Raw genomic sequence first — 27161 nt, forward strand, 5'->3', positions numbered from 1 at the left:
TATACTCAGGTAGGTTGTCAGCACTGACATTCACAGCATTACGTTAAAATGGACACTGGTCAGGCTGGGTTAGTGCTGGCTTGGATATTTCTGTGTAGACCACCAGACGCTGGGTGACTGGGGCCACTGCCAAAGCACCTTCATTGGGTACCCCAGGAGCAGGAGTTTGTTCTCTGGCTGGACACTCTCTGTTGGAAATACCTACACTAGCCTGCCTACTTGGATGGGACTACGTCTGGGGCTACCCAGGGAGAAGATATCCCAGATGGTGGCGTGGGGCAAAAGACTGTTTTCAAAGTATCCAGGGATCAAGTCATGCTGCATTAGCATGTAAAACAGTCAGCCTCCAGCAGACCACTTGGAAGAAGGAGGGAGGCAAGAGGTGGTACAGAGAAAAGGTCCAGTATGGCCCCATCCTGCTAACAATGAAGAGCAGATTTCCCTGCATCATGCTGGGGAGCTGCCAAGCAATTCATTAACTGGAAGGCAGTTATCTCACTATTCAGCAATCTCTCAGAAATTCTGACTTTCTTTGTATTTATGCATTGATTGAAAAACATTGTATTCATTAAAAGTCACTCTGCAAACAATTTGCAAAGGGAAGAAACAGTACCTAGATGAAAGGACACTTCAGCACATCTTGGTTTTGTGCACTGAACTTCATGAACTGACTTCCATGGGGGTGTTTGCAGTGCAGAGACCTAAGCTGGTGCACAAATCTTTGTGGGAGCAAAGCTTCACTTGCAATGCCTGAAAGCCAGGGACTGCTTCTCATTATTAGTTGTGTAGGCTGCTGGGACCTCATCTTGGCAGAGGCCTTGGAGCGTGACTACAAATAACAACAGCTGTAAATAACATTTAGCTGTAAACTGTATGCATCTCAACTTTGTTAGAAGAAAACCCAACAACCAACAAACAACAAACTCGTAACTACTGGGAGTAAAAATTAAAGAAGCATTTTACTTTTGTAAGGCAAGCCTGGAAAATTCTTGGAATCAATAAAAATTTGGTGCCACTGGTATTTCATTTACACTGATTTCACTCTATACAGAAACATCTTTCCATGAAGGGCACAGATGATCACCAACTTCCCATATATATTGTTTGTTAGCTGTATGTCATATGTAGCTGGAGAACAAAATAATCCACCTTGTGCACATGTATCTTCTCTACTCCCATTTGTAATGTAAACTTAACATCTTTTCAGTTTTGAGCAGTGTAGCTCCCTGTGGTCCTTAATAGAAAATGTATAAAGCAGAGGAAGTAAGATGTTGACAGTAGTTTGGTAATCCTAAAAATGCAAAGGCATTATTAACATTTAAAAACCATGGCTGTCAGTGTCATTTCTAAATGCTGTAATTGGCAAGAAAAAGGGACAGATTAATTTTTGGACTTGTAGGAGATAGACAGTGCAGTTTCAAAGTCCTTGCAACACAGCCCAGACAGGAATCCAGTGGTGTAGAGGTCTTTGGTCAAGTCCCTCCTTGGAGAGAATTTTATCCTAAAAGAGCAAGTTGTGTTTCTATGGAGCAGATTCCTTGATGTGGTTTGACTTAAGCAAAACAAAAGAAATATTTGTAAGTTCAGCCATAAGTCAGGTTTTCTCTGTTCCCTGGTAGGATTATTGTTGTTTCATTGTTGTCTTATTGTTGCTAGCTCCAGAATTCCTGGAAGATCTTCAACATATGTTCAGTGAGTGCTTCTGCCTTTATTAATCTTCAGAGGAGCACTTGTCTAGGGATCTTTGCTCCTAATCAGCCATTGCGTGTCCTCAAAGTGACTTTGCCATTATCACGCCATGCCAAACCATCGGGATTCACACACACATAGCTCTGGCCAGCTTTACTCCATTCACTCCTCAGAGGAAGCACTGCAGAACTATGTATGTTCTTTGCAGAAATGACTATTAAGAAGTGGTTGAAAATGAGAGGTTCAGCAAATAAAGAAAATTCCAGAGATCTCAAAGCACCTTTTACTGTGATATGTTATGACTGCACATTCACTTTCCTCAAACCATGCCTTTCAGTGCAAAGCTCACATCTGTTCTGCTGGAAACATGGTGAAAAAGTATCTGGCGTTACGTTCCCAGGGCATCATCATCAATTAGATTCTCCCCAGCCTGATTATTCATCTTTTTCTCTTCTGCTTATGCAGATGTTGCCCCCCGCATCAGCCTTTCCACAGTGGTAAGACTGACTGCAAATGTTGTTCATATAAATATTTACACTGGAAAAACAGGGAGTATGAATGACCTAACATTTTTGAAAAAGATGATGTCATGTAGACTGCTGTGCTAGGACGGGGCAAGACAGAGTTAGTCACGAGATCACCTCAAGTCGAGGCTCCTCTAAAGCTCCCTAGAAAATGAGATTTGGTTTTCAGTCTTTCACTTTAGGCAGAGAAATAACAAGATATTTCTGAGGTATTAATAAAGTCAATAGCCAACAGTCGTATTTCCCTACAGCAATGCCTCGACCCATTCCCCAACCCCCTGGGCTGCTGCTGATGTTGGAATGAAATGTTCCTTTTCTCCCATGGTACATATATCACTTCTGCTGTGGATATTCACTGTTTCCGGGACAAGGCTCTGCTTTTTCAGCGTGCTGCAGTGGTTCTCAAACACCAACAACCTCCTCGGCAAAGAAGGGCACTTTCAGCTCCCAATGCCAAACTTCTCTGCTCTAGCAAATACATCTGTTAAGAAAAGAAATGCTATCAGCAGGGCAACAGGTGGCATATTGCAGCCAATCATGAAAGGTTATAATAAGACAGAGGGAGCGTGTGCAAGAGAGAGAGGAGAAAAAAAATGAAAAAGAGGGGGACCAAGCTGGAGGAAAATCCTGTGGCAAGCATTTTTTCCATATTGCACTTACATGGTGTTGAAAAATAGGCTTGGTGACTTGGAAGCACTGGGATAGGATAATGCACTGGAAATTCATTTGCCCATTGTACTCCTCACTGTTTGCTTAGAAGGAATTTAGAAGGGATTTGCTTTCTCTTGTTTCAGGAGCCCCACGCTTTCACGCTGACCAAAGTGGATACGCACCAGCTGGCCACGTCCATCACCGCTGCCGAGTGGGAGAATTCCTGATTATACTTAGATCCTGCAGACCCCGCTCCGTCATTAGCAGAGTAGCTCTGCTCGCGCACTGCTGTCCAAAATGCAGCCGTCTGGGAGCTCCGCGCGCCTTGCCTGAAGGAGTTGGATGCCTTCTGGATCAAACATGGATGACCTGACGAAGGTGCCCCTGGTGCACATCCTCACCCTGGCAGCCCTCAGCTTGGCCGAGACACTCCCGAAAGGTTTGCTCGGAGGGACTTCTGCCTTGCTCTGCTTCTGCCACTTGCCAAATGAGGTTTTGCAAAGGGGAAGGCGTCTCTGGTAACTGTGGGGAGGGTGGTGCAGTAGCGTTCCCAAAAAGGACAAAAATGTGCTGTGTTCAGTGGTCACGTCACTGCTTTTAGAAGGATAGCAGTGAAACTAGTCTCGTATTTGTGTCTGGGATTAAAGGTTCTTTGTCTAGGAAGAGCACAGAGTCCCTCTGTAGTGGTCAGGGGAGATCTTTGGGTTCAGCCTGGGTGGTATGGACATTTCTCATGTCAAAGGAAGCTTACAGGTTTTAATGGCTGGTAGCACCCGTTGCTGCAGAGCCCAAGATTTGCGGTGTTCTGCATGCCTCTGTATGCTTATAAATATATAAAGCTCAAAGAAGAAGTAAATATGTATAATGTCTTTACAGAGTGTATGTATATAAACAGAAATATGCATGGTTTGTATTGCATAGAACATAAAAGCTATTGTACCTTCTTCCTTTCTTGTCTGCACACACGCACACAGACACACACATACTTTTAGCCAACACAAGAACTGAAAAAAAACTGTTTAGAAAAGTCTTTGAGGTACGAAGTACAACAGTCGTCTTCCGGATGTGCCATCTGGCAACCCTGTGGACAAAAGGTTTTGCTGGATGGTGATTGTCAGGAGCTATTCAAAGCATACCAGAAACTTTACAGCTTCAGGAAAATAAAAAAAAAACACAGGGAGGGTGCCAGTATTCACCTGTTAGGCCAACATCGCTGCTCTGCTGGGCTGTGCTCTTACAATTGTTAATCAGGTTGGCCTCAAAAAGGAAAAAAGAGAAAAGTCTCTTCTTTATAAAAAAACTTTCCAAATAAAAATGTTAATTTTTTCTTAGGCACTAAAGTAAGTTGGTGAACCCCAGTCTTTATGAAAGCTGTGGTGAGGCGGGATTGGAGACACAAGAAAATTACAGAGGAAGGGGATTTTTTCTGGTGGCACAGTACGGTGAAGAGATAGGCATTCTTTCCAAAAATGTCGCAGGTGGCTGAACTGCCTTGTACCCTGGGAGAGACTGAAACACAACTACAGCCCAGTGGTGCCCTGTAGAGGTTTTGCAGCATTAGCTGGGAACATGGCTGAGCAGTTTTTGACCAGAGGAACTGCAGTATCTCCAAGTGCCTGCGACGCTGCAGGGGAGGCAGGCTCTGTGTTTGTACTTCTTTTATCTGCGCAACTTGCCTTGTTTTGAACGTGTGAATCCAAAAACAAGGCTGAGCAGTTTGGGAGCTTCTGGTGGGCTGGGCATAGAAGGGCTTTCTCATGGGCCCTGTGGCCGGCCTTGCATCATTTTGCTATCTCAGGAAACTACAGCTGACATCCAGAAAAATGGCACCTGTGTGGCTTTACAGATATAGAAGTTAATTGATTTTGAATATTATTTAAACCACAAGGCTGCCTAAAAAATGTCAGAGAGCCCCAATGGATGCACGCAAAAAGGTCTGGAGCCATGTCTATATGCTGATAGATATGTTCGTACATTTTCTGGATTTTATTTTCCCACATTAAAATCTGGTGATGAAAGCATCATAATGTTTCATTGCTTTCCTGAGAAAACAAGGACTGACACCAGCATGGGAGCTTTTTGAATGGCTTTTAGAAGCAGGCACCACTTCAGCCATTTTGGGGCTCCCCCTTTACCTCACAAGAAAATGGCGGCGAGCTCCAGCGCTCGCTGTCCCCTGCAGAGACTTTGTGTGTCCTCTGGCCTTGTGCCCTCTACTCCCCCACACCATCTACAGGCTGCCCTGCTGGCCCAGCACTTGGCTTTGATATTGGAAAGGTAAAAAAGGGCATATGAGAAAATGACACATCACTGTTGTTGTCACGCTTGCTCTTCGAGGATGTAGAGTTTGGGAGGCAGCAGTAAAATAGAAGTTCCTTTTCTGCTTTTACCACAGCTAAAGTGTTGTCTGTTTGGACAGTATTTTCTATGACTGTGGGGTGGATTCTGCGCTAAGAGCTGTGTGCTGGCTGTCAGGAGATGCCAGGTCAGATCCCATGTAGTCAATATTGCTAAGGATAATTCTGTCATACATTGAATTAAAGACATACCATGAAAATATTGAACAGTTACTGGTGAATTTATTTAACATGTAAAACTGACAGCCCATATTTGCCCAAAGAATAAAATACCGTCATTATGTGCATTATGTGTACTGGCTCTTGGTACACATCTAACTTCATTCTTTGTGAGAATGGCCATGCTTATCGTGACAACACAGTGATAAAACTGGTTGCTTTCAATTTCGAGTACTGTAAAAATTTACATTTCTTGGGGTTAAAAGAGCATCCTTCCAGAGATCAAGGCATTTGGACAACAGCAATAAAAACATACTATATAAAATCAGATAGTAAAAGTCTATTTCAGCCAGGCTTAATACCATCAAAAACCCAATAAATTCTGTCACGAAATAGCAACATCCCCTTTGAAGCAGACAGCATAGCCATCAGTGGAGGTTATTCTCCTGACAGTCTTCAGTAGCAGGGAAATTTAGGCTTTGTGGAAATCTTCCATTTAGTTTCACTGGTGTGGGATTCATCTGGGGTGCAATACAGATAAGTAGTTCTATCTGTTGCGACTCAAAATGACCAAATAAATAGAAGCTGGAGACAATCTGAAGCAGCGATCTTAAGCCATGATTCTGACACAGACGTGTTTTAACTAGCTTCTAGTTAATGTAACCTTTAGTGCTACCTTAGCTGTACGTTTAAGATCTTTTTGTGTAAGTGTGGTCATTACGAATTGTACAATCTGAAGTCATATAATCTAGAAATATTATTGAGGCAGACTCGTTCTAGTGACATTTCAAAAGCATTAGGACTTACTTAAAACTAATAGTGGAAGATGATCCTTTCTTCTTCTACCTTCATTCCAGCTGAACTCCAATGACATTCTAATTTTTACTCCCACGTAAGTTGCAAAAGCATTAAGGTAAAGGCTTTCTATTATTCTTGGTCGCTTAAATTGGAGCATCTTGTATTTTTCCTGTTTTTTAGGAAGAAGGGGTAAAATTGATGAAGCTTATACTTTGCCTGAATTTAAATCTTATTATATTGAGGAGGGTGAGCAGATACCATGCAGGCGGGATTTTCCTGTGAAAAGACACACAGTGTGCCAGTTACTGTTACAGTCAGAAGGGAACAGAAATACTCCTGCATTCACTGTAGATTTCCAAGGTGCTGTTTCAGGAACATGGTATCAAACTAGTTCATCTCAGCACAGCTGTCAATGAAGTCCAGTCCAACAAATATTGGATGTGTTGCCCTTGCAGCCATAGATTAAAAGTCATTCAAGTGTCTTTGGAGGCAATGGCTGCAATGCATACTGTGCACAGGGTAAGCGATTTGCTAGATGTATCCTTTGATCCCTTTCAGCTGTGCTTCCAGTCTTTTACCAGGGCAACGGAAATGTTTCTAAAGATACATTCAAATAATATATGATGACAGGTCTGTGATAATAAGCATCAGACACAACTATTATACTGCTAACTGTGGCCCTACTTGGTTAGAAAAGTTGAGAAAAAGAGAATGTGTGCTAACCATGCCACAAAGCTGGAAGACCTGAAGGGCCTTTACGAGTCTGGCTTTGAAATATATATTTTTTTATAAAAAAGATAAATATCTGAGTGTAACAAATCACATATTAATGACAAAGAAGCCTACATCTCATGCATTATGCATTAATAAGGAGGCACTGTGCCCAATCCAGGGGCAGGTCAGCTTGGCTTTGATCTGTGTGCTGTTCCCTGCACTTCCAGTCCATGCGATGCCACCCCTGTAGCAGGGGCACAGCCTCACCCGTGTCTTTGCAGATGCCACCCGGTGCCATGTACTGTGGGGGAGAGAAGGGTGAGAAACAGGGGACACGCTGGGGTTGCTGGAGCTGCCCCATGCTTGGGTCATTCTGTTTTGCACCCTGTTGAGAAAGTACAAGTGAAAATGCAAAACCTGCAGCAAACAACAGAACACCACCACTACGAATGTGGAGGGACCTATATGACAGCAAATGTGTGGAGGGTGTGTAAAGCACCTCTGTGCTGGGGAAAAAAACCATGGAGTGACTGTGCAGGGACATGGCTGCCTCTGCCAAAGGGGTCTGGCAGGCTTCGTGCCTCTCTCTAGACGGAACCAGGAGGTTTTCTCATGTTCTGTTCCTTCACACAGCTCCCTTGATCAGCACTCCTCTGGAAACTGTGGATGCACTGGTAGAGGACGTCGCCAAGTTTGTCTGCGTAGTGGAGTCGTACCCTGAACCGGAGATCACGTGGACGCGCAACAGCATTCCAATCAGGTAAGGAGCAGTCCCTGCCCTCTCCAGCATCTCCTGCCAGAACTGTCAGTGCTTTCCTTTGTGATAAAGGAGATACCTGGAAACATCAAAATTGGTCTGTGGTAGGGAAGAGGGTAAGTGTCCATAATTGTATAGGCATTTGCATTCCTTAGGGAGTGATAGGAGCACCTAGCAGGTGGTCTTGCAGATGCACACACTTGAGCTTGGAGACAAGTGGCTTCTGCTGCAAGCAATGCAAGAAGTTTTCTCTCCACCTTCAGACATGGCAATCTGCTCTGTTCCTCAGTTTATGCATTTATGAAGGAGGAGGATGCTGCATGATGTTTAACAGGAACACTGCCAGACTTGTTGCCCAAGTGTCTGCAATGCGCTTGGAAACTTTGCATGGAAGGGGTTGTATTAGGTCATTCTTGTTTGCTTCTAGTTCTGGATCTGACTGTAGGAAACTGGCTTCTTGTTACACACTGTCAGACATTAACCACCAGGCATCAAGCACCCTTGGAAACATGTTATGGAAGTTGCTACTGTCGCTTTAATTCTGTTGCTGTAGACAGGCTCTTACAATGCAAACTGTGCCTCATTTTCCAACTCCAAAATCACATTACATCTGCCACGTGGCTTCACATGAGTTTCTCATTCTAGATCACTGTTAGTGACTCCCTGTGTAAGGGAAAACTGCAGAACAATCTCTGTGTAACAGAGTTAAGGCCCATTCTGCACAAGAGATGTTAATGTTAGGTAGATGGTCACCTGAAGCATGGTTCCTGCTATTGGGGTCAGGCACCAAAAGAGCCCTTGAACTATTGGGTCAGCAGACTCCAAAGAAGTCAGCAACAGAAGGAGGTCTTACTGCTGGGAAGACCGTTTTAGGATAGGAGAAAAGCAGAACGCTACACATATGCATGCTGGCCTTCAGAAATCTTGTTTTCAATTGCCTGCAACAGAACCTCAGCAAAACCCTGGTCCTAAGACTCTGACACCTGCCTTTTTGCACGATGGAGGTCTGAATTTCCATGGATTTTTTTTGCCTAATCAGGTCGCCTTTCTCCTAATCCCTCCACCATCAGTGACATCATGCCTGAAAATCAAAGCTGGGAGAGGAAGCCATTCATGGAGTACCATGGATGTTACATGCCTTTCTCTCCCCACGGTCTTTGAAACTTGACTCTCGTTATGTTCTAAGATCATATGAAAACCAGATCGTTTCTCACCCCAGTTCTCACTTCCAGAAGCCAAACATACCTTTCCAAAAGCCATCCCACTCTCAATGAGGTACAGTGCCTTTTTCACAACATTGACCAAAAAGGAAAATACTGATGAAAAAAGCTTTGCTGGTGAGACCAGAGAGCTCAGGTACTTCATTCCTTTACTGGGGCTGCTGGAGCAACATTAATAGCAGCAACTATTCCACTTTCCCAAAGCTGTATTGGCATTAATAGTTGGTGCTGCTGGATACAAAAGCTCAGACCAAAGACAAGGAAATAGATAAACTGAAAATATTTCTGTTACTTTCCAAGAACATGGATGAAAGTATTTGCACAACGGAAAAGGATCAAATCAGTGGACTTTTTCCTGAAAAAAGCATATAAATATATTTATGTGCCTCTGTGTGTCTATGTATCAAACTTCAAAGGGGCTAGTTATTGCAAGCAATAAATACTAGTTATTTTATTTACAATTTTTTCTTCTCTTTCCAAGGTCCCGGCACCCTGAATAGACAGCTAAGCTAACATTCAAAACAAAACAGTATGTAAACATTCAGCTTCAATGGGAATAGTGTCAGGACAGGGGCTCTTGTCAGCACTAGTCTTCTGGAAGCGCCTTTCCTATTGGTGTCAAAACTTGTGCAAGTAGATCAACAGGTGCCCTGTGCTGAGTGAAATGATTACTTGTCCCATAGCTCAGGACAGGGCTGCCTGGGGTGAGCCTTCCTCAGGGAAAGAAGGGAATGGAGCCTGCACGTCTTACATGATGGAGGAGTTCATTGTAGTCTTTCTTCCCAGGATGAAAAGGAGGAGGGAGATACAAGGCTGAAAGGCAAATGGGTGTTAAGGGTGTTGAAAGGAAATATGTGCCTGTAACACAATAAATGGCACAATCAGATTACTCGGTGACTGCTGTACTTTTTAACAGTTCAGGACAAAACCGGACATACTTAGGCATCAGGTATTTGTGATAGCTTGGGAGACAGTACTCAGGTCAGATCCCTTTTGCTGCCATTCGTCAGAACCAAAGGCCAATTGTATGAAAGTACTTCCAAAAAGCAACAACAAAGGTGTGAAAAGCAAATGTAGAGCAATGCTGTGGTTTAACCTAGCAGTTGGTGACTAAGCACCAGTCAGCCACTCACTCACCACTCCTCTTCCCCCAGGGCGGGATGGGGAGGACAAATAGACAAAAGGCGAAACTTGTGGCTTGAGATAAATGCAGTTTAATAAGGCAATACTGATAATAGTAATGATAATAACAATGATAACAATGAATGTGCAAAAGAAACTATATAAAATACAATTTTCTCACCATCCAATGACCAATTCCGTCAGTCCCTGAGCAGTGATCACTGAACCTGGAAATTGCTGATTTTGTGAAATTCCTGAAAAAGACTGAACTCCCAGAAAATTTGAACTCCTGGACAAGAGCGGATTCAAATCCACAGAACAGAGAAGAGACAATTCCTGCCCTTTGGCCAATCCACATTCATAAACTGAGCATGATGTTTATTGTATGGAATATTTCCATTGGCCAGCCTGTCTCTCTGCCTGGCTGTGCTCCCTCCCAGCTGCCGCACACCCGCTTATAAACTGAATATGAGAAACTGGAATAAGTCCTTGATTTCATAGCAACAACTGAAAACATTAGTGTTATCAATATTCTTCTCATACTAAACCCAAAATACAGCAGTTACTGAGAGGAAAATTAACTCTATCCCAGCTGAACCCAGGACAAGGAATTTATGAAATGTTACACAAATCTTCTTCCACTGAAGTTTTACTGTAGTTTTCTAGTTTTGCAATGGAAATCTGAGATCAGCCCTTTGCTTTCTCACCACCTTTCTTTTGTCTCTTCCTTGCTCTCACACATGTACGCGCATGCACACACCCACCCCCCCCCCCACCCCCCATGCTCACATATAGAATCAGTCTTTGCTCTGCAGTCTTTGTTACAATATCCTGCACATTTGTTGCTCTAACTTCATGGCTTTTCTTGACTTCTCTGAAGTCTCCAGGTTAAAGCCTGCTGTCTTTAAACTATAGTTATCCTTGCTACCTCTAATCTTTAGATGGCTTCTTTTCTTCAGCATAGTTCTCTGCTTGTTGGTTGGTTTTGGTTCCCCCTCCCCCCAGAAAAAAAGGCAACCCACTCCGGGATGCAGACACAAAAATATTTGATTTTTGGTTTGTGTCTTTTTTTCACAACAGTAGAAATCTTAAAATCTTTCCATAAAATTATCTGTTTACTGATTTTTTTTTTTTTTTTTAAATCTGAAGAAAGTTTCTTTAAAAAACTCCAACCAGTTCCAGTTCCTATATAGGCAGTCCTTCCCTTGCACTGAGTGATTATACCTAAAAGAGGACCTAGCTGGATAAGATTACTTATGCTTTTGCCTGTCCTTGGCCAAACAGAAACCCAACCGTGATACCTACTTACTTGACCAATACCTGACTGGAGGAAGAATTGCCACCATGCTGGTGGCATTCAGGAGCTGCATGGTCCAGTGAGGACCAACGAATCTTAAGGTGCGGCTCATCATTTTCAGTGCCTTCCCTTCTCTTTGCAGGTTGAAAAAAAGAGATAAAACATTGCCATTTGTAGTCCCATCAGTGTTCTGCAGATAGAAATGTAATTCTCCCTTTCTGTCCCTGGTTGTCCCCACACCCCTGACAATCTGTGCTGCGTCCTGCAGGCTGTTCGACACCCGATACAGCATACAGAGGAACGGGCAGCTTCTGACCATTTTGAGCGTGGAGGACAGTGATGATGGGGTGTACTGCTGCACGGCGGATAACGGGGTTGGAGCGGCCGCGCAGAGCTGTGGGGCTCTTCAAGTGAAAATGCGTAAGTGGGAATGTAACTTCTTCCTGTCCCCATGTGAGCACATCGTGGAGATCCTGAGCAGGCCTTCAGGTATGGCCTCCTGGGGTCCGTGTTCAGGGGAGACCCATGTTCCTGCAGGGCTAGGTGCAGTCGCCTGGGGCAGAGCCATGGCATATTGGATCATACCTTAACTAAAAGCAGTCGCAACTATTCACTTTGAATAACATTCACTTGTGCTAGGAAGAGAGGAACTGTCTTCATAGCAGAGGATAAAAAAAAATGCTTTGAAGAATGTCCTTTGTACAAAACTTTGTAAAAGCAGCAGAATTTGATAGATCAGACCTCCATCGCAATACTGCTTAAATTCCTTCTGAATTTTTAGGATTTCACTAATCAGGTTTATGCCTGAGGGTGGCAAAAGCAAGTAAACAGATGTTCTTAAAAGCACTCTTGAAAAATCTGGAGCACTGTGGTGTCAATCTCATCATCCCATGTGGAAGGCAGGGGACTGGTTCTTGCACAGGGGTATATGCGTGCTGAGCTTAGTGAAGCTGAACTCACATGGATGTAGTTTACACAAACACAAAAGGGCAGCTGAGATATATCCCGGCTAAAGCATCTGTTTGTAGGCAAGGATTTGTTTGCGCTAATGAGCATGACCCTCCAGGTCTGCTAAACCCCGCTCACCTGCAGGGGTGGACCAGGAGGTGATGTTCTGTGAAGGCTGTTTTCCTGCTGATTCAGTATCTTGCAAGGGAGGCAACACTTCAGATCTCCCAAAACACTGAGGTGAAGATCTTTTCTACTCCCAGCTCAGAGTAAGCTAAGCCATGTTTTTATTTGAGTAAAATTAATTTAAATTTGTCCTCTACTAAATTTAACGACATTTGATTGTTTTTTTCTTAAAGGATCCTTTCTCCTGTTTACTCGCATAGTTACGAATCCTTCAGTTAGGGACATTAATTGAGTTTACATGCCCTTCTTATTCAGCTAGAGACACGCCTGGGTTAAAACTATTTCAAAACCTGTTCACCCCAGATCAGAGCTTTTACACAAGACACTGTTTATGCAGTGAAGAATGTCAAAACCTGGAATGCAAACCTTCTTCAATATTGGAAATACTCTTATCTGGATTTGTGTTTTAGCCCAGGCCTTAATTCAAATGACTGCTGAACTCCTGAAAACAAATAACCCATGCCAGATAGCTGCTTTTGCGTCCATAAACTGAAACTATGAATGCTGTGCTTAAGAATATTTTTTCTTTCTGAGTCAGCTTGTGACCTACTGAGACAGCTCTATCTTTCCACAATGTAAAGAAAAAGCAGAAGAGATTTCATTGTTGTTTCTGAGCTTGTCCTGTTCTAGTATTTCTTAGCTTCAGTTCAACTTCAATTTTTGACTTTTAAAATTTTAGGACCCAAAATAATCCGGCCACCTATAAATGTGGAAATAATAGAAGGGTTAAAGGCTGTTCTTCCATGTACTACAATGGGGAATCCAAAACCTTCTGTTTCATGGATCAAAGGAGAAACAGTTGTAAAGGTGAGTACAGACTGAAATTTAAGTAATGCCAACTATTTGCTAAATGTATGGTGTTAAAATATTAGCATCAATTAGAGCATTTGTAAATTCTAGTTGCTAGGAAACAAGCGTTTGGAAAATTCCAGGCTCATCTCATAAATGTCTGCATCTGCAATAATTCTGACCATAAACCAAACATTCTCTGTGTATCTATGTTTTATATTATATGTATATACAATGACTAAGCGTGGCCAAATGCTGCTGAATGCACTTGTGAATGTTCTCATAAATAACAACTACTGAGTGGCTTCACTAACATTCAGGGCTCTTTTGAAGCTATGATTCGCTGATCTGCAAAAAGAGCAATGTGTGTCTCTGTCATGAGAATGCTGAGCAGGAAGAGCTGGCCCCAAATCCTTCAATTGTGGGACAACACAACTAATTTTTGTGTGTGTAAACCCAATCTTTGCAAGCGGATATTTGGTGCTGCCTGTGTGCAGCCTGCATGTGGAGCCCTCACCTTGAACCCTTCTTCATCCGTCAGGAGAATGCTCGCATTGCTGTCCTTGATTCGGGGAATTTAAGGATCCACAATGTTCAGAGAGAAGATGCAGGACAATATCGATGTGTAGCCAAGAACAGCCTGGGCACAGCCTATTCAAAACCTGCAACAGTGGTAGTGGAAGGTGAGTAACCCTTGCACTGGGCTCCAGCTCCACGTGCCAGGTCCTTGTGTATACCTGGTTAACTTGAATTCACCTGGCATTGTCACATCGATGTTGACAAAAACATCTTAGGAGGTGACCCAAAAGGCAGAAGAAGGGAAAGGAAAGGAAAGCAGAGTGAGAAACAGAGAGAGTTTGTCCATACCTGCTCCCATTGCTGACTGATGGTGAAAGGAACGATTTGTGGAGGGTCATTGTCCATGGCTGATGTGGCTCTGGTGGGATATTTGTCTCCCAAATGTGTTTTTCCTTCTGATGGATGGTTTCCAAGATGCCAGCTTGTTTCTTGCTTGAGAAGTCCCACCAGACCCATGGCTTATGCACTATGGCTTGTGAAGGTGGATAAGTAGGAAGCTGACAGCCCTGGAAACTCACTGATCAGAGAGTGCTGTGGCTGCAAACAGTGAAGCATTTTGCAGCATTATGTGTATATCCCTCTCCCTTTCCTCTGATTTTCTGTCTGAACTGGCTGATTCTTCAGGTAAATAAAGCTTTTCTTTTTGAGGACTTGAATATTTTCTGTCCCATAAACGAAACACCAGACAGATTTTTCAGTTTTTGGTCTTTATGTGCTCAGTGTCCAACTCTTATTTACAGAAGGTGTTTGCCTTGTGGTATAAATCATCACCAGTTTCAGAGTGTTGAGACCAGTGGACTGCAGGGGAGTGCAAATGTAGGCAAAGAAGCATTCCATGTTCCTGAATCCTATAAGAGAAGCTGGGTTAAGCAAGATTTTGTGGAGAAGGAGGAGGGGTGACTGACTCAGTAGATGAACTGATTTTCATTTTTTACTCAGAATGGCTGTACTGTAGAAAGCGGAGAAGGGTCTCCATTTACCTAGTAAACTGCAGAAGACTGTTGTAGGTTACATTTGGCCTGGGACTATCAGAGCTTACTTAGGGCACAATTCCATTTCTAAGATGACCATTGACTTTATTCTGGGAGCAGAATCAGGTGTATTAGATCCAACTACGAATTACTATAGGTCTGCTTTTACCCTAAAAAATGCATTAATTTTCACTTTTTTTTTTATTTAAATATTTACACATACAGATTTCAAGTATGTTAGAAATTCCTTAAATAGCTTTAAAACAGGAAGACAGCTATTCCTAATCTAGATTGAGAGCTGTACTCCTCTGCTAAAAGCAATGGGACAAACTGAAGACATTTGCATCTGGCTATGAGCAGCTTGGGTCCTGGGTTTTGGTTTGGCCCCATCATTGCGACAGTGGCCAAAGGCTTGTCACTAATTAACTATGAATGGCAAATACTTAATGCCATGCATACAATGCTCCCCTCCATGCTGAAGAGCCTCAGGCATTGAGATTTTATTGCTCCGGATCTAGCTGAGCCAGCTAGAGAATCTAAAAGTGTGCTGGAACCGCACCAAAATCCAGGCTGCTAAGGCTGACATCTTGTTTTATCCCTGTCTCCAGAATTATGCAGCTGCCTGTTATTTCAAGGAATGGCAAAATAATCCACAAATATCCTACTTGCAAGGGAGAGCTTGTGTGTGCTCTTTTTAAACAAGGAAGATATTGGTTCTTAATTAATCAATGGGAACTCAGTGCTCCCACACAAACTATCCCCTCATGTTCCATTCATGTGCTGGGTGAACAAAGCAATGCTGTTCTCCAGGCTTGCCTTGGTTTCTATGGAAGGGCACCCATATAATATACCTCATTTCAGGCTGCCACCCAAACTAGACTGATGCGTATTTGTTTTACAGTTCTGGCTTCCAAAATCCAAAGGTAGTAATCCTGAATGCAGCTTACTGTGCATACAGATCCCTTCCCCTCCCAGTATTTTAGATTAATTCTCATGGATATTTAGCATGCATATACACACATACCTGTGTATGCACGTAGATATGCGCACACAAATGCATCCCACTCAGGCACATCTTCTATCATTATTTTTAGTATCCCTCTCCTTCTACCTCTCCTACCCCCATAGTATCAGGATTTTAAATTAACTCCAAACAAATAATAATCTAAAATTACTCAGTGCAGGAAAATCACACTTCAGTCTGTCTTTGAGCATTTGCAATGTTCAGAAAACTTGTGAAAATATGCTGTTTGTTTCTTCTTTGTAATAACAGTACAATATTTTTTTTTGAATCTTGGTGCTACGATTCACTGGCATTACCACCCTGCATAGTGTGGCTTAATATTACCATAAAATGACTAAGTATGGCTGGTTAACTACTAATATTTAATCCCAAAGCAAATGTCCATTCAAAGAGCGGTGTAAATATTTATGCCTAGCTAAATCTAGATCAGGCAGGTCCTGATTTCTGAAAGAAGTTTCTAATTTTCTGTTGTGAGCTTCCATTTTAACAGGTTCAGTATTACTCCTGTGTTAGTTTCAGGCTTTGTTCAAAGTGCAGATCTGCCTAACTTCTTGAAAGATTGACCCTCTGCCTCCTGCATGCAGTCAGTCTCCTTAAGTGCAGATCTGCCTAACTTCTTGAAAGATTGACCCTCTGCTTCCTGCATGCAGTCAGTCTCCTTAACACGTATAAGGTCAGGCACATGCTTAAATGACTTGCTGAAGCTGGCCCAGGAACTACGAGTCTCAAATACTTAAAATTATCTATGCTGGATCCACTCATTCAAACTCATGATAATCTTGGCCTAAGCGTTTATACCACTGAGGTGCCTTACAGTCCTACTTTTCTGGTTTTAGCAGTCCAGGGTAAAACAGTTTGAAAATTGCTGCTATTTTGATTTTCCAAATATTTTTTCTCCTTTCCTTTTTTGGCTTTCCTCAAGATTTATAATACTGGCCTCTATTTATTACTTTTAAAGCACAGCTTTAATATTTTTAAAGCTTTATTATTTTTAAAGCAAAGTTGAAATGATTTGAGCAATGATTTCAGATGAACATTCAGGTGCAGTTCTTGTCAGGAAAATGAAAACAGTGGAGGCTTTTCTTTGCGGAACAGATTTTTAATTTGTTCCTGATTTTCATCAGTGAATGGGGGGCAGGAGATAAGAATCCCCTGAATGCTGCCCCCTGCATGGACTGGTCCCTAGCCAGTGCAGCCTGCCTCGCCCCCTGGGGCACATTTCAGGCACCAGAGTTCAGGTGATAAACTAGTGAACTCTGATCAGTTAATGAGCTTTAGTGTCCAGAACTGGGTCAGGATTTGAATTGAAAGGGTAGAAAAGAAACTGTCCTTTCAAGCTGTGTTTTTCCCAATGATCGGGACAAACTCACATGAATTCGGACACATGAGGGTGAAACAGATTCTCTCCTGAAAAGGCATAATCCCTAAGGTGTAGAAACATGATCATAAAGGACCGGACTGCTGGGTCTGTAGGAAGAGCCGGGATCTTCATCAGGAACCATGCTGAGCCCACGAACAGAACTGCCCTCACTGGAAGGCTGCCAGGAGTGCCTGGAAGGTGTTAGGAGTAGAAGCAGATCATGAGGCATCCCCTTGAATTGACACCAGGGAGCAGGCACAGGAGGTGAGGGACAGGGAAGGTGCACAGGAGAGAAGTGTTGGCCAAGAGAGCCAAGTCAGCAGTCTTGCAAGGTAGGCAGTCCTCCTGCTGAAGGAGGAAATCCTTCTATTTTTATGATCTTGGTGTGTCCTGTAGCAATAAAATGACATACACATCTGGTTTAGCTCTGAGGTGACACCTTGGAGAAGCAGGGTTGGTTCTTTCTGGTGTGTGCTGGGGTCACTAAGAAGTGGTCTTCCACCAGCACACTGGCTTCCAGATGTGCAAAAGCTGCATGGGTATATTGAGTTGGCTTTCCCCTGTTTGGCTCTATTGCCAAAATAGTTACAGCCTATGCAAGTTGTGGAAAAAAAGACTAGTAGAAGTACTGGTATGAGGCAGAAGTGCAATAGGCAAAAACAAGCCTTCTCCACACTGCTCTGCAAAGCAAAACAAATAAGCTGCGATTAGCTTGCTGGTTCTGTTAAAATTAATGTGTGAGGATGACTTCCTGTTGTTCGTGTATGTCCAGAGATGGCTACAGGAGGGAACATGTGCATTGAGATAAAGAAACAAGATTATAATCTTGGCTGTCTGCCAAGAAATGTGTTTTTAATTTCGTGGAGGCAACATTTCTGACCTGCAGTTTTATATTCATTTTCTATCATCTTAAGCAGTTTGCTAACTACCTGTTTAATTGTTGCATTACTAATTTTGATAATGAACACTTCTGCTAACCCTAGAAGAGAAGAGCATTTATATACTCAGTGAAGCTGTACTTTGCCAAAGGATTTACACAAATTTCCTGTTGATTGCTGTACTGATGCCTGAAGTGAATCTGTGTCTGAAAGGCTCCTGGACGAATCCAGGATCCAGGACCATGGTAGAATAGAGGCATTTGCTTGCTTACTTGATCTGTAATTCACACATATGTCTGAAGGCTAGAGTTTATTGACAAGATGTCGGCTGAGAAGGCTGAGATGTTCCATCCAGTTTTACCTGAAGATCACTCCATTGGAAATAAATAGGAGAGCAGCTATTGCCTTCAGAAATGTTAAGAGTTGTCCTCACGTGCAGAAATCCCCATTGATGTCAGTGAAAATTGAGGGCAGGGTACAGACTTTTAGGCTGTGCCAAGAATGATTTCCTTGATCCTTGTCTGAGCGTTTGAAATCTGTAGGGTTTGCATGATAGGCAGCATTAGTGAGACATTCATGTTTTTTCCTTCATGCATTTCACAGTTGTTTATGTGACATAGGCTACAGAACAGGAGAAATTTTGGTTTTCATTGCTATTCACAGTGACATTGATCTGGTCCGTTAATAGGACCAGTCCAGCAGAAGCTATGCAAGAGCAGCAGGTTCAGCTTCTGGGCCTGCTGCCTAAGACTGTACCCTCCCCTAGGTCCCCATGGCTTGACATGTGTAACAATGATATTCTCCATACCCATACTCATTACATAGAAAGTGTATGACATTGAAAGAATAAATTTAAAGTCATGAGCTCTTGCCTGGTAACAGGCATGGGAATATTCCTGTTATGAGCAAACTTGTCACTCAGACACAGAGAGATGCTGCCTGGTAGGTTTTTTTTAATGTGCAAAATAAATTCCACTGGGTGGTTTTGTTTTAATCTCTGTTATCTTCTTCAAATGTGTATTCAAAGCATACACAATTCCCGCATCAAATAAGAAGCGTCTATTGGAAAACAACAGTAAACCAATATGTTTTGTAATGACTTACATGCTTGATCGCCTGATCTGGGCTCTGTCTTCTGGCAGAGTTTTTTTTTTCTGTTCTGGAGAATGTTTCCTTGCCATCTTGGGAGAAGGAAAGTGCTACTCTGTGAATTGGTAGAATCCTGTCCTATATGTTCCTCATTCTTTAAAAGAAAAAAAGTCACAAAACAAACTGACAAGTCGCCCATGAATTTCTTACAGTTTAGAAGTAGCAGCTGCTTATAAGTGAGGCATATATCTATAAACCAAATGTTTCTTTATGAGCCTGATTTTTAGCTTCAACTATGGAAAAAGCATTTTCTGGAAATGAATGGAATTATTGCCGTTAAAGTATACAAAGGGTTGTGGTGGATTAGGCACTAACACAACTGAAGGTAGAATGTTCTTCTGATAGGCGTCCTTCTGTTCTAACAGAAGCAAGTGCACAGAGGTCCTCTCCTGTAGGAAGACCGTCTGAATTGTCTTCTGTGCTTTTTAGCCTTGCATACTGGGCCTTTGTGTGCAGAAATCGTGAGAAAAAGGTTTTTCTTCCCCTGAGGATGAAGAACAATCTTTCTGTTGTGCCTTTCTAGGTGTTGCACCCACTCAGTGAAACCTCTGATGTTCCCAGTTAGCCCAGTGATGCATTTTTAATGATGTTGAACAGGAACGAAAAAGGCCATAAATACATGGACTGTAATGTGAAAGGAAGTACTGAGATGCACCTCCATCTTGTGTTTTACATGAAGTTGAGCTCAATCTCCAGCCTGTGGCACCAGAGAGTTGTGGAATTCAGGAGTTTTGGAGTATACTATGCGATAAGGTTTAGTTTCAAAGTCATCACTGTACAAAGGCATGTCTAGAAATTAGCAATCATAAATCTGTCAGGAAACAAACAAATAAACAAGCAAATTACTTAGGACAAGTGCTGGAAGATCCAGTGTGCTCATGAAGAAACTAACTGGATTCTCCATGGATTTAATAACATTTTTGGATCAAATCTTCTGTACAGTTTCCAATTGGCTGAACAGGGCATTGGTTGAAGGCTACTGATCCTTCCTTCATCCAGGCAGTTTCACTCATCCCTTTGTTGGTGTGTTGCTGCTCCACTTCCTCCTGTGCTAGTACGTGACAGCACACATAGCAAAAAAATCAAAACAAGGGTAGAAGTAATGCTCCTCATGCTGCCTGGACTTACATGTTGTTCATTTTTGCATTCCAGGCCTGGAAGATAAAAGTCTTTTCCTACCCACAGTTTATTGCTTATTACTGGCTGCTAAAATAATACCCTGCCACAGGCCACAAAAATGTTCCCCTATAAACCACTCGAGAGAACAGCCTTAGCCTTGAAAATAGGAAGGTTTTCCTTGGAGAATCATCCCTTCAGAGGAAAGTATCTGCCAGGACTTGGGTAGATTTGGTCTAGATTTTTTTTTAATTGTTTTGCCTAATTCTTGAAGGCAGTGTTAGGATAGCAGACTAGATGACCATAGAAAGCAATGCCTTGGCTATTTAGTTAACAGACTAAGCCCATGAAGAGTAAAGCAATAGCTTCCTTCAGCAGTTTTGTGGACCTCTTATGTAGTTTTGGGGCAAATTTGCGTCACAGATAAATTAAAAGGCAAGAAAGCCACACCATGATTCAAATAACAAGAATGAAATTATGCATGTAGTCCAGATAATCTATTAATTTGGATTGACCACATTCCAGAGATGGGCCCTGTTTCAAATGAAAACTGACTCCAGATGTGCCATCCACAAAGTTTTTTGCGGTTTTGTGTCAACACATCTGTACTTGGCATAGATGAAATAGTGAAGGGAAATACCAAGACACCACCAGAGCAGCCAGTCAACACTGTTACCCTGACTCTTGTTGCCTTGCCTGTAGATCAGCTATTGATGTGAAATGTGAATTTTTATCGATACCATCTTCTGAGGAAGGATGTTTTAGATGAGATGGATTGCCGAATAGCAGACTGACAAGGAAGTTTGCAGTTTTGCATTGAAGTGCTGTGCAAAATTTCCTTAGGGATATTCTAATACCGACACATGATCAGAAGCAGAAGCCCTGGCAAAAGATTTCCTTCCCAGTCTGCAGTGATGCTGGTGTATGTACCTGCAGGCAGTGTTCTACTGCAAGTGAATGTTGAATACTGTGGTTTGCTGTTAAAAATTGCAAAGGACTTGGGGGGAGGGAGCATTACAGGGAAAGAAAATAGTACTGAGCTTGCCTGTAATTACACCAAAGTAATTGACTGGCCTCAGCGGGGTGGCATGGGCGTAACTGAAAGCCCAGAATATCTCGTTAAATCTCCTCCTACATACTGCATTCACCATAGTCATCCCGAGGTTCTTGATTCTACAGATACAACCATAACCCTAATTACAGGGTAACAGGGCAAGCTGCAGGAGACAGAAAACAGCCCCAGACCTTCAGCAATTGAACAAATAAGCATGAGCTATTCAATTTATTGCTGTGGCTTGCTGTGCTGTGACACAGGCATGAGGTGCACCCTGCCTTCGAGTAATTGTTGCAGGGTGGCCTCCAGCCCCAAGGAGCTGCAGAGCAGTCCTCCTGGGAGCATGACGTTTCTGACAAGGCATATATGAATCATTCTTCTCTAATGGACATTTGAGCCTGCGATTTCCTTTCCAAAAAACCTCTTTCCCCTAACGAAGAGTTTGGAAAGGCACTTAAAAATTACATGAACTTCTTACATCGTTATATGAATTGTGGTTTTAAGAAAAAAAATAGGCATTGTGCACAAAATGCCTCTGCCTTGTAAACTGTGTTGGGTAGCTAGGAATCATGTGCTTTCTGCACAACAACAGTCAACGATATAGAATATCTATAACTATCGGGTAAAGTGGGCCAGATCAAAGTGAGACAGCTATGCTGAAGTGACTGCCTTTTTACACTGAGAAATCAGTGTAAAACTGAAGATACAGAAAGGAGGGTTTTGAAAGCAACCTGGATATTTTATAGAATCTATTTGAAAGTCCAGTTTTGGTAAGTTATCTGTGGACCAACACCATTTTTTTGGAGTCTGATGCCTTCTGTCTTCCAAGGACCTCTTCCATCTTAGTCATTCAGGTAGCTGTGGTGGAGGTGAAAGTCCCACTTTTATTTTCCACTGTAACTGACACTTCCAGACAGTACAACTCTAGAGTTTGCTCCTAGCTTTTGTACTACGCCATATCTCCAGGGTGTGTGTGCCTACACTATGGAACAGAAGGTGCCTGCTGTTGTGCTGCTCTGTGTAAGAATGGGCCCCTCACATCTCTGAAATTGAATACTGGCCCAGGCAGTGTCTCCCAAAAAGGGCACCTCAAGAGTAGCGAACAAAGTTGAATCTCTGATTTAAGAGGGGCTAGCAGATTTTTCAGCATTGAATACCAAGCATACATGATGGACAAGGTGAGCAGGGAACAGGCTACTTGCTATCACCCCAGAGCAAGAAACATCCTAGCAGCTACTGCTAACAGCACTTTAAAACAGATGAAAGGAAATACCTTTCACACGGCATGTAGTTATATTTATGGCACTGCTGTTACCCATTGGTGGAGACCAGATGTCAGGATGCTCCAGGGCTTATTTCAGTTTTATCCCAGTGATTCCCATAATTGCCTGCTTCATTCCTGAGAGTGGGAGAGAGGGAGACCTGTGTGCAACTGTGGAGATTTCAGTATGCGCAGGCAGGCTGGTAGCTTTGGCAGTGATTGTGATGGGTCATGAACATGACTGGAAAGAACAAAAGGGTTACTCTTTGTCTCAGGAGACTGGGAGCTCCTTTTCCAGTTTCACATACAGTAAAGAGTAATGACAGAGTTAAATGGCACATGGTGTGTCTCCGTACTGTAGAAAAGCTAGAGCATGGGGAAGTTTAGGAGGGTCTTCAAAGAAACCAAACACATATATAGGACCAGTACTGATATGAAAAGAATTTCCTTATTCATTTCCTTGGGAAGTAATTTGAACATGTTATCCTCGCTTGTCCTTGAGTCTGGTGTTTGCTCTGTAGATAGAAATGAACACTTGTACAGAATGGGTTTTATATAGTTACACAGGATATAAGCTATCTATTTACATTTTACTCCTGGTTATTATAGCTTTGCGTATTTCCAGGGTCTGCTTTTAGGATTCCAGAGACATCTACATGCGATGCAAAGTCTGTCACAGATGAGAAGTTCCTGTGCTGGGTGGTGTGCTTAACACTGAGTCCTCTGCTGATGCATATTGTCCTACCATCTGTAAATCTTGGAGCTCACCCTAGAATAAGGTTACCTTGAGAAGCTATTGCCTTGCTAAGAAAAGCTTCCTTTGATATTAGACACCGGAGCTTAGAATCTGAAGGCATATGCTTCAGGATGGAGATGTTGTGGTTTCCTCCACCTCCCTTCCACAGAGGTATTGAACTAGCCCTGCTGTCCATGTCACAGACTCAGGCTCCAGGTTGAGTGTCTATTGCTGTGCCACTTGGCCTGTGCTGCATGCGGTGTTAGAACTACTGCAAGAACCAAACCTTCCAAATCACTCATCAGGAGCCAGAAGAGCTTGGAGATTTTGAGATTTTGTACAAAATGCTGATATTTCAGATGCAACAGGGTGTTGTCCTCCTAGAATACCATGATAACCAGGTAAGGGCCAGGCAGATGATGAAGTACTGCTTGCTTGCACCACTTCTGCAGCTTGCTTTTCTGGGGCCCATACCTAAGAGTGTTATTCTTTCAGAAATAACACAGTGGTGGTGTGCATTTCCTACTGCATTTGTACATTTTGTTTTTCTTTTGATAATCTGTATACATGTGGTTCTTTGGCAATAAGCACATTTGGATGGGGATTAAATAAAAATAGGTAAGCAATTTGATAGAGAGAAGTGGAAGTGTCTCATATCAGCTTTGCCTGTGGCATTTTGCTGCTCTTCTTGATTACTTGGTAGGCTTACAAAAAGATGAATATTGCAGTTTTGATAAGAAATACTCAGAGATCAAAGTGAAACTGACCTTGCAGTTATCTCAGGATTCAATTATTAACCCAGCAGTTTTGGAAGGGGGTGGGAGTGTGGCAGCACGCCTTGAGCAGTGGCAAAGGTACAACATTAGCCATTCCCATATGGAGGCATGCAGTCAGCTGGGTGCAGAGCCCATTGCTGCCACTGTGAGAGGAGCTGCTGACCATGCTTACTCAAGAATTTGTTTGTTCTCCGAGCTGGGATTTGGTCCCGTTGTGTCAGCTGCAGAGACTTTGCCTCACTTGTTCAGCCCTGTCTCCTGGCATGTGATTAGCTGCTGCACACAGCTCGGCATGGCTGTCTGTGTGACTGCTGATCCACGAGCATGGTGTGTGGCCTGTTCTCAGCCGTGGTATTTCAAGAATTGTTGGGATTTTACACCGAATAATTTGAAATGTCAGAAAACATAAATGCTGTGGCTCTCCATGTGTTTATAAACATATTAGTCAGACTTCCCCTTGTCTCTCACCAGTGGGAAGGAAATGGTAGCTCCTCTGCTTGTTAACTCTCCTTGACTGTCTGGTTTAAACTGGTCAGGAAGAGTGAAAGGATGTGAGATGAATGAATCTGAATGGGAATTTAGACAACTGGACTTCTCACTGGCAAAAGACTGTGAACACATTGGCACAAGTTTATGGTTCTTCAGAGTGTATAGGTGGCAAGCATAAATGATTTTTTATGGATTAGTAAGCAAAGTCCAAGCTCAGAGAACTCCTCTGTATAGAAGGAGTCATTTGAATCTGCCACGCTGCACATACGAAAAAGCTACATCAGTGAACACCAACAAAAAAATGCTTGGAGTTTAGATCCTAAATGATTACACGTGAATAGTACACAGCACAAAGGCTTTGCCAGGGTATTTATAGCAGGAGAGTTTCCGAGGTGGTGTATAGCTTACCAATTCCCCCAGCAACACAGAAACATTTGTTCTCAATATGGCACCAGCTGTACCAGAGGAAAATGCCCTTTGCACATAGGAGTTGCCTATACAGGTTTTGCAACTTAGCTAGAAAAAATTTTCAACATAAGACCTGGCTGTAATCACCCAAAAGGCCGTTTTTCATGATAAAAGGAAAACAACCCTGGAAAGTGGAACAGGTTGAGATATCAGACCTGGCAGTATGGACATACGGAGTCTGGCTTATGGATTAGACCAGGCTCAGACTGTGGTGGGAAGGGAACATGCACCCAACTGTCGCCAGGTGGTTGCTAACACAGGTTTAGCTCTTGGTGGTCTTCTCTCGGTTTGGTCTATTAGGTATGCTTTACAGTGTGCTAGGACTAGCAACAATCTCTTGGGTGTGGCTATGGGCGGATGTTGACATGCTGGGTTAATTCACTTACACTGGCAAACATTGCTTGTGTTCTCTGAAAGTTGAGGTTCACCAAAGCCAGTGGAGGCCCTGGAGAAAAAAATACCCCACACCCCAAAAGCGGTTCTTGAGCAGGCCTGGTGCTTCCAAGACAGCATTAGGGCTTACGAAACCCTGGCTAAAAAGGACATTCTCCTGCAGCAGGGCTGTGTGCACAAGGGCTTCCTATGGGCTCTGGGCATTACTTTGTCCTTTCCTAAGAGCAGTAGCATGGCCCCAGGCCACCCAGGCTGCGGCCTGGAGGCAAGTGGCACAATCCATCCTACTTTTAGAAAAAAAAAGGCCTTACCAAATCAGGGGGCAGGCATCTGCCAGGACTGCAGGATCAGGCACCAAACCCTGGAAATTAAACACAGCGCGGTCAAAGGCGATGGGAAAATGAAGTCACCTGGAAAGAGTTAGCCATTCAAACCGAGGGATGGAGGGGAACCTGCTTTAATCTTTTTATAGTATAAAAAATTCGTGACTGAATTAAAGCCTTACTGTTTGGACTGGAAGATGTTACCTAATTCTCAGAAATGAGAGCAGCTGGCCACAGTGCAGATACCTCCTAGCAAGCCCTGCAGTGCACAGCACATCATTTAGCAGGGCTGTAAAAGAAAGGACATTTATTAGGGGGCTTTGGAGTGAAATTTAATGTGCTGGCTTGGCTTTTAGCTGGCCGGATTTCATTTCCAGCTCCTGTGTTTTATTTTCCACTTAAAAAAATACATAAATAATGCCCTCTTCAGCCTTCCCTAGCTGCTTTTTGGCATGCCTTTGGGTAAATCCCGTGCTGAAGGCCTGGGGGATCTTGATGTGAATGTTCTTAACCTTGTGGTGATACAACTAAATAGGCAAAGGACCAGTCGAAATCCACATTTGGGAGGATCTGAAAAAGGAGGGCAAGTAATGCAAGTGTTAAAAATCGCCTGATTGTTGGGAATTTTCACTCTGACACAAAATGAAAACAAAATCATGTCCTGAGCCCACCAAATAATGTGAATTTTATGAACATTTATTGCCATATCCTGTTCCTTCCTCCTCCTGCCTTTCACCTGGCTCTCCCCACCAGTTGCTTAGATTGGCACCATCAGGGATACCATTTCTTCCTCGCTTTTGCCTCTTTTCTTGCTTTGTGTAATGTGGTGGGGAGAAAAAGGTCATCCTTTTGGGGGCTGGGTTCCTCCATTTAGTTACAGGATAGATTGCATTGCTGATGTGGTTGCCAAAATGGAGCTCAGGCTCATCCTGGTGGTCTTACCCTGCTTTGCACTGGTGGACAGTGACACTCGCTGCTCTCACACAACCCGTCCCTGCCTTTCCATAGCACCTGAGTCTGCAAGCAACAGCAGTGTGTCAATCATCCACCCTTAGATGATAGGGCTGAGAAACATCTGACGCTATGTTTTTATGCTGTTCCCAAAGCAATGAAGACCCCTTTGGAAAATATGTCCCTGGGTGTGCCAGTTAGTGGCACTCCAAAGCCTCTCAGGACCTGGGGAGTCCAGGGAATTTCTCACTTAAGATAATGTAAAACTGCCCAGGTTTTTCCATTCACAGTATGTAGAGGTAAGTACTTAAGTTAAATAGCTAAACTTTAAGTAAAATACTTATAAAAAGCATGCAAATGTAAGTACTTGAAATGTTAAAGTATTAAAACTGTAACTTCTGTTTTGAAAGTCCTGGAAATGC

General features: G+C 42.9%; 1 protein-coding gene across 4 annotated transcripts in view; it reads left to right on the forward strand.

The window, feature by feature from the left end:
* Window positions 1-3206: 3206 nt before the first annotated feature.
* Window positions 3207-27161, forward strand: part of MUSK (muscle associated receptor tyrosine kinase) — a 53940-nt gene continuing 29985 nt past the window's right edge. For 2 of the 4 annotated variants that reach the window (XM_075411170.1, XM_075411171.1), the window contains exons 1-5: window positions 3225-3303; window positions 7526-7652; window positions 11557-11708; window positions 13102-13229; window positions 13753-13894. In XM_075411170.1, the coding sequence (XP_075267285.1) occupies window positions 3225-3303; window positions 7526-7652; window positions 11557-11708; window positions 13102-13229; window positions 13753-13894 (628 nt within the window). Of the gene's footprint in view, window positions 3304-7525; window positions 7653-11556; window positions 11709-13101; window positions 13230-13752; window positions 13895-14784; window positions 14791-15279; window positions 15304-27161 lie in introns of all 4 variants that reach the window. The other 2 variants (XM_075411172.1, XM_009944409.2) reach the window with 2 other exon arrangements.

This window comes from Opisthocomus hoazin, chromosome Z (assembly GCF_030867145.1).
Source record: "Opisthocomus hoazin isolate bOpiHoa1 chromosome Z, bOpiHoa1.hap1, whole genome shotgun sequence".
NCBI lineage: Eukaryota > Metazoa > Chordata > Aves > Opisthocomiformes > Opisthocomidae > Opisthocomus > Opisthocomus hoazin.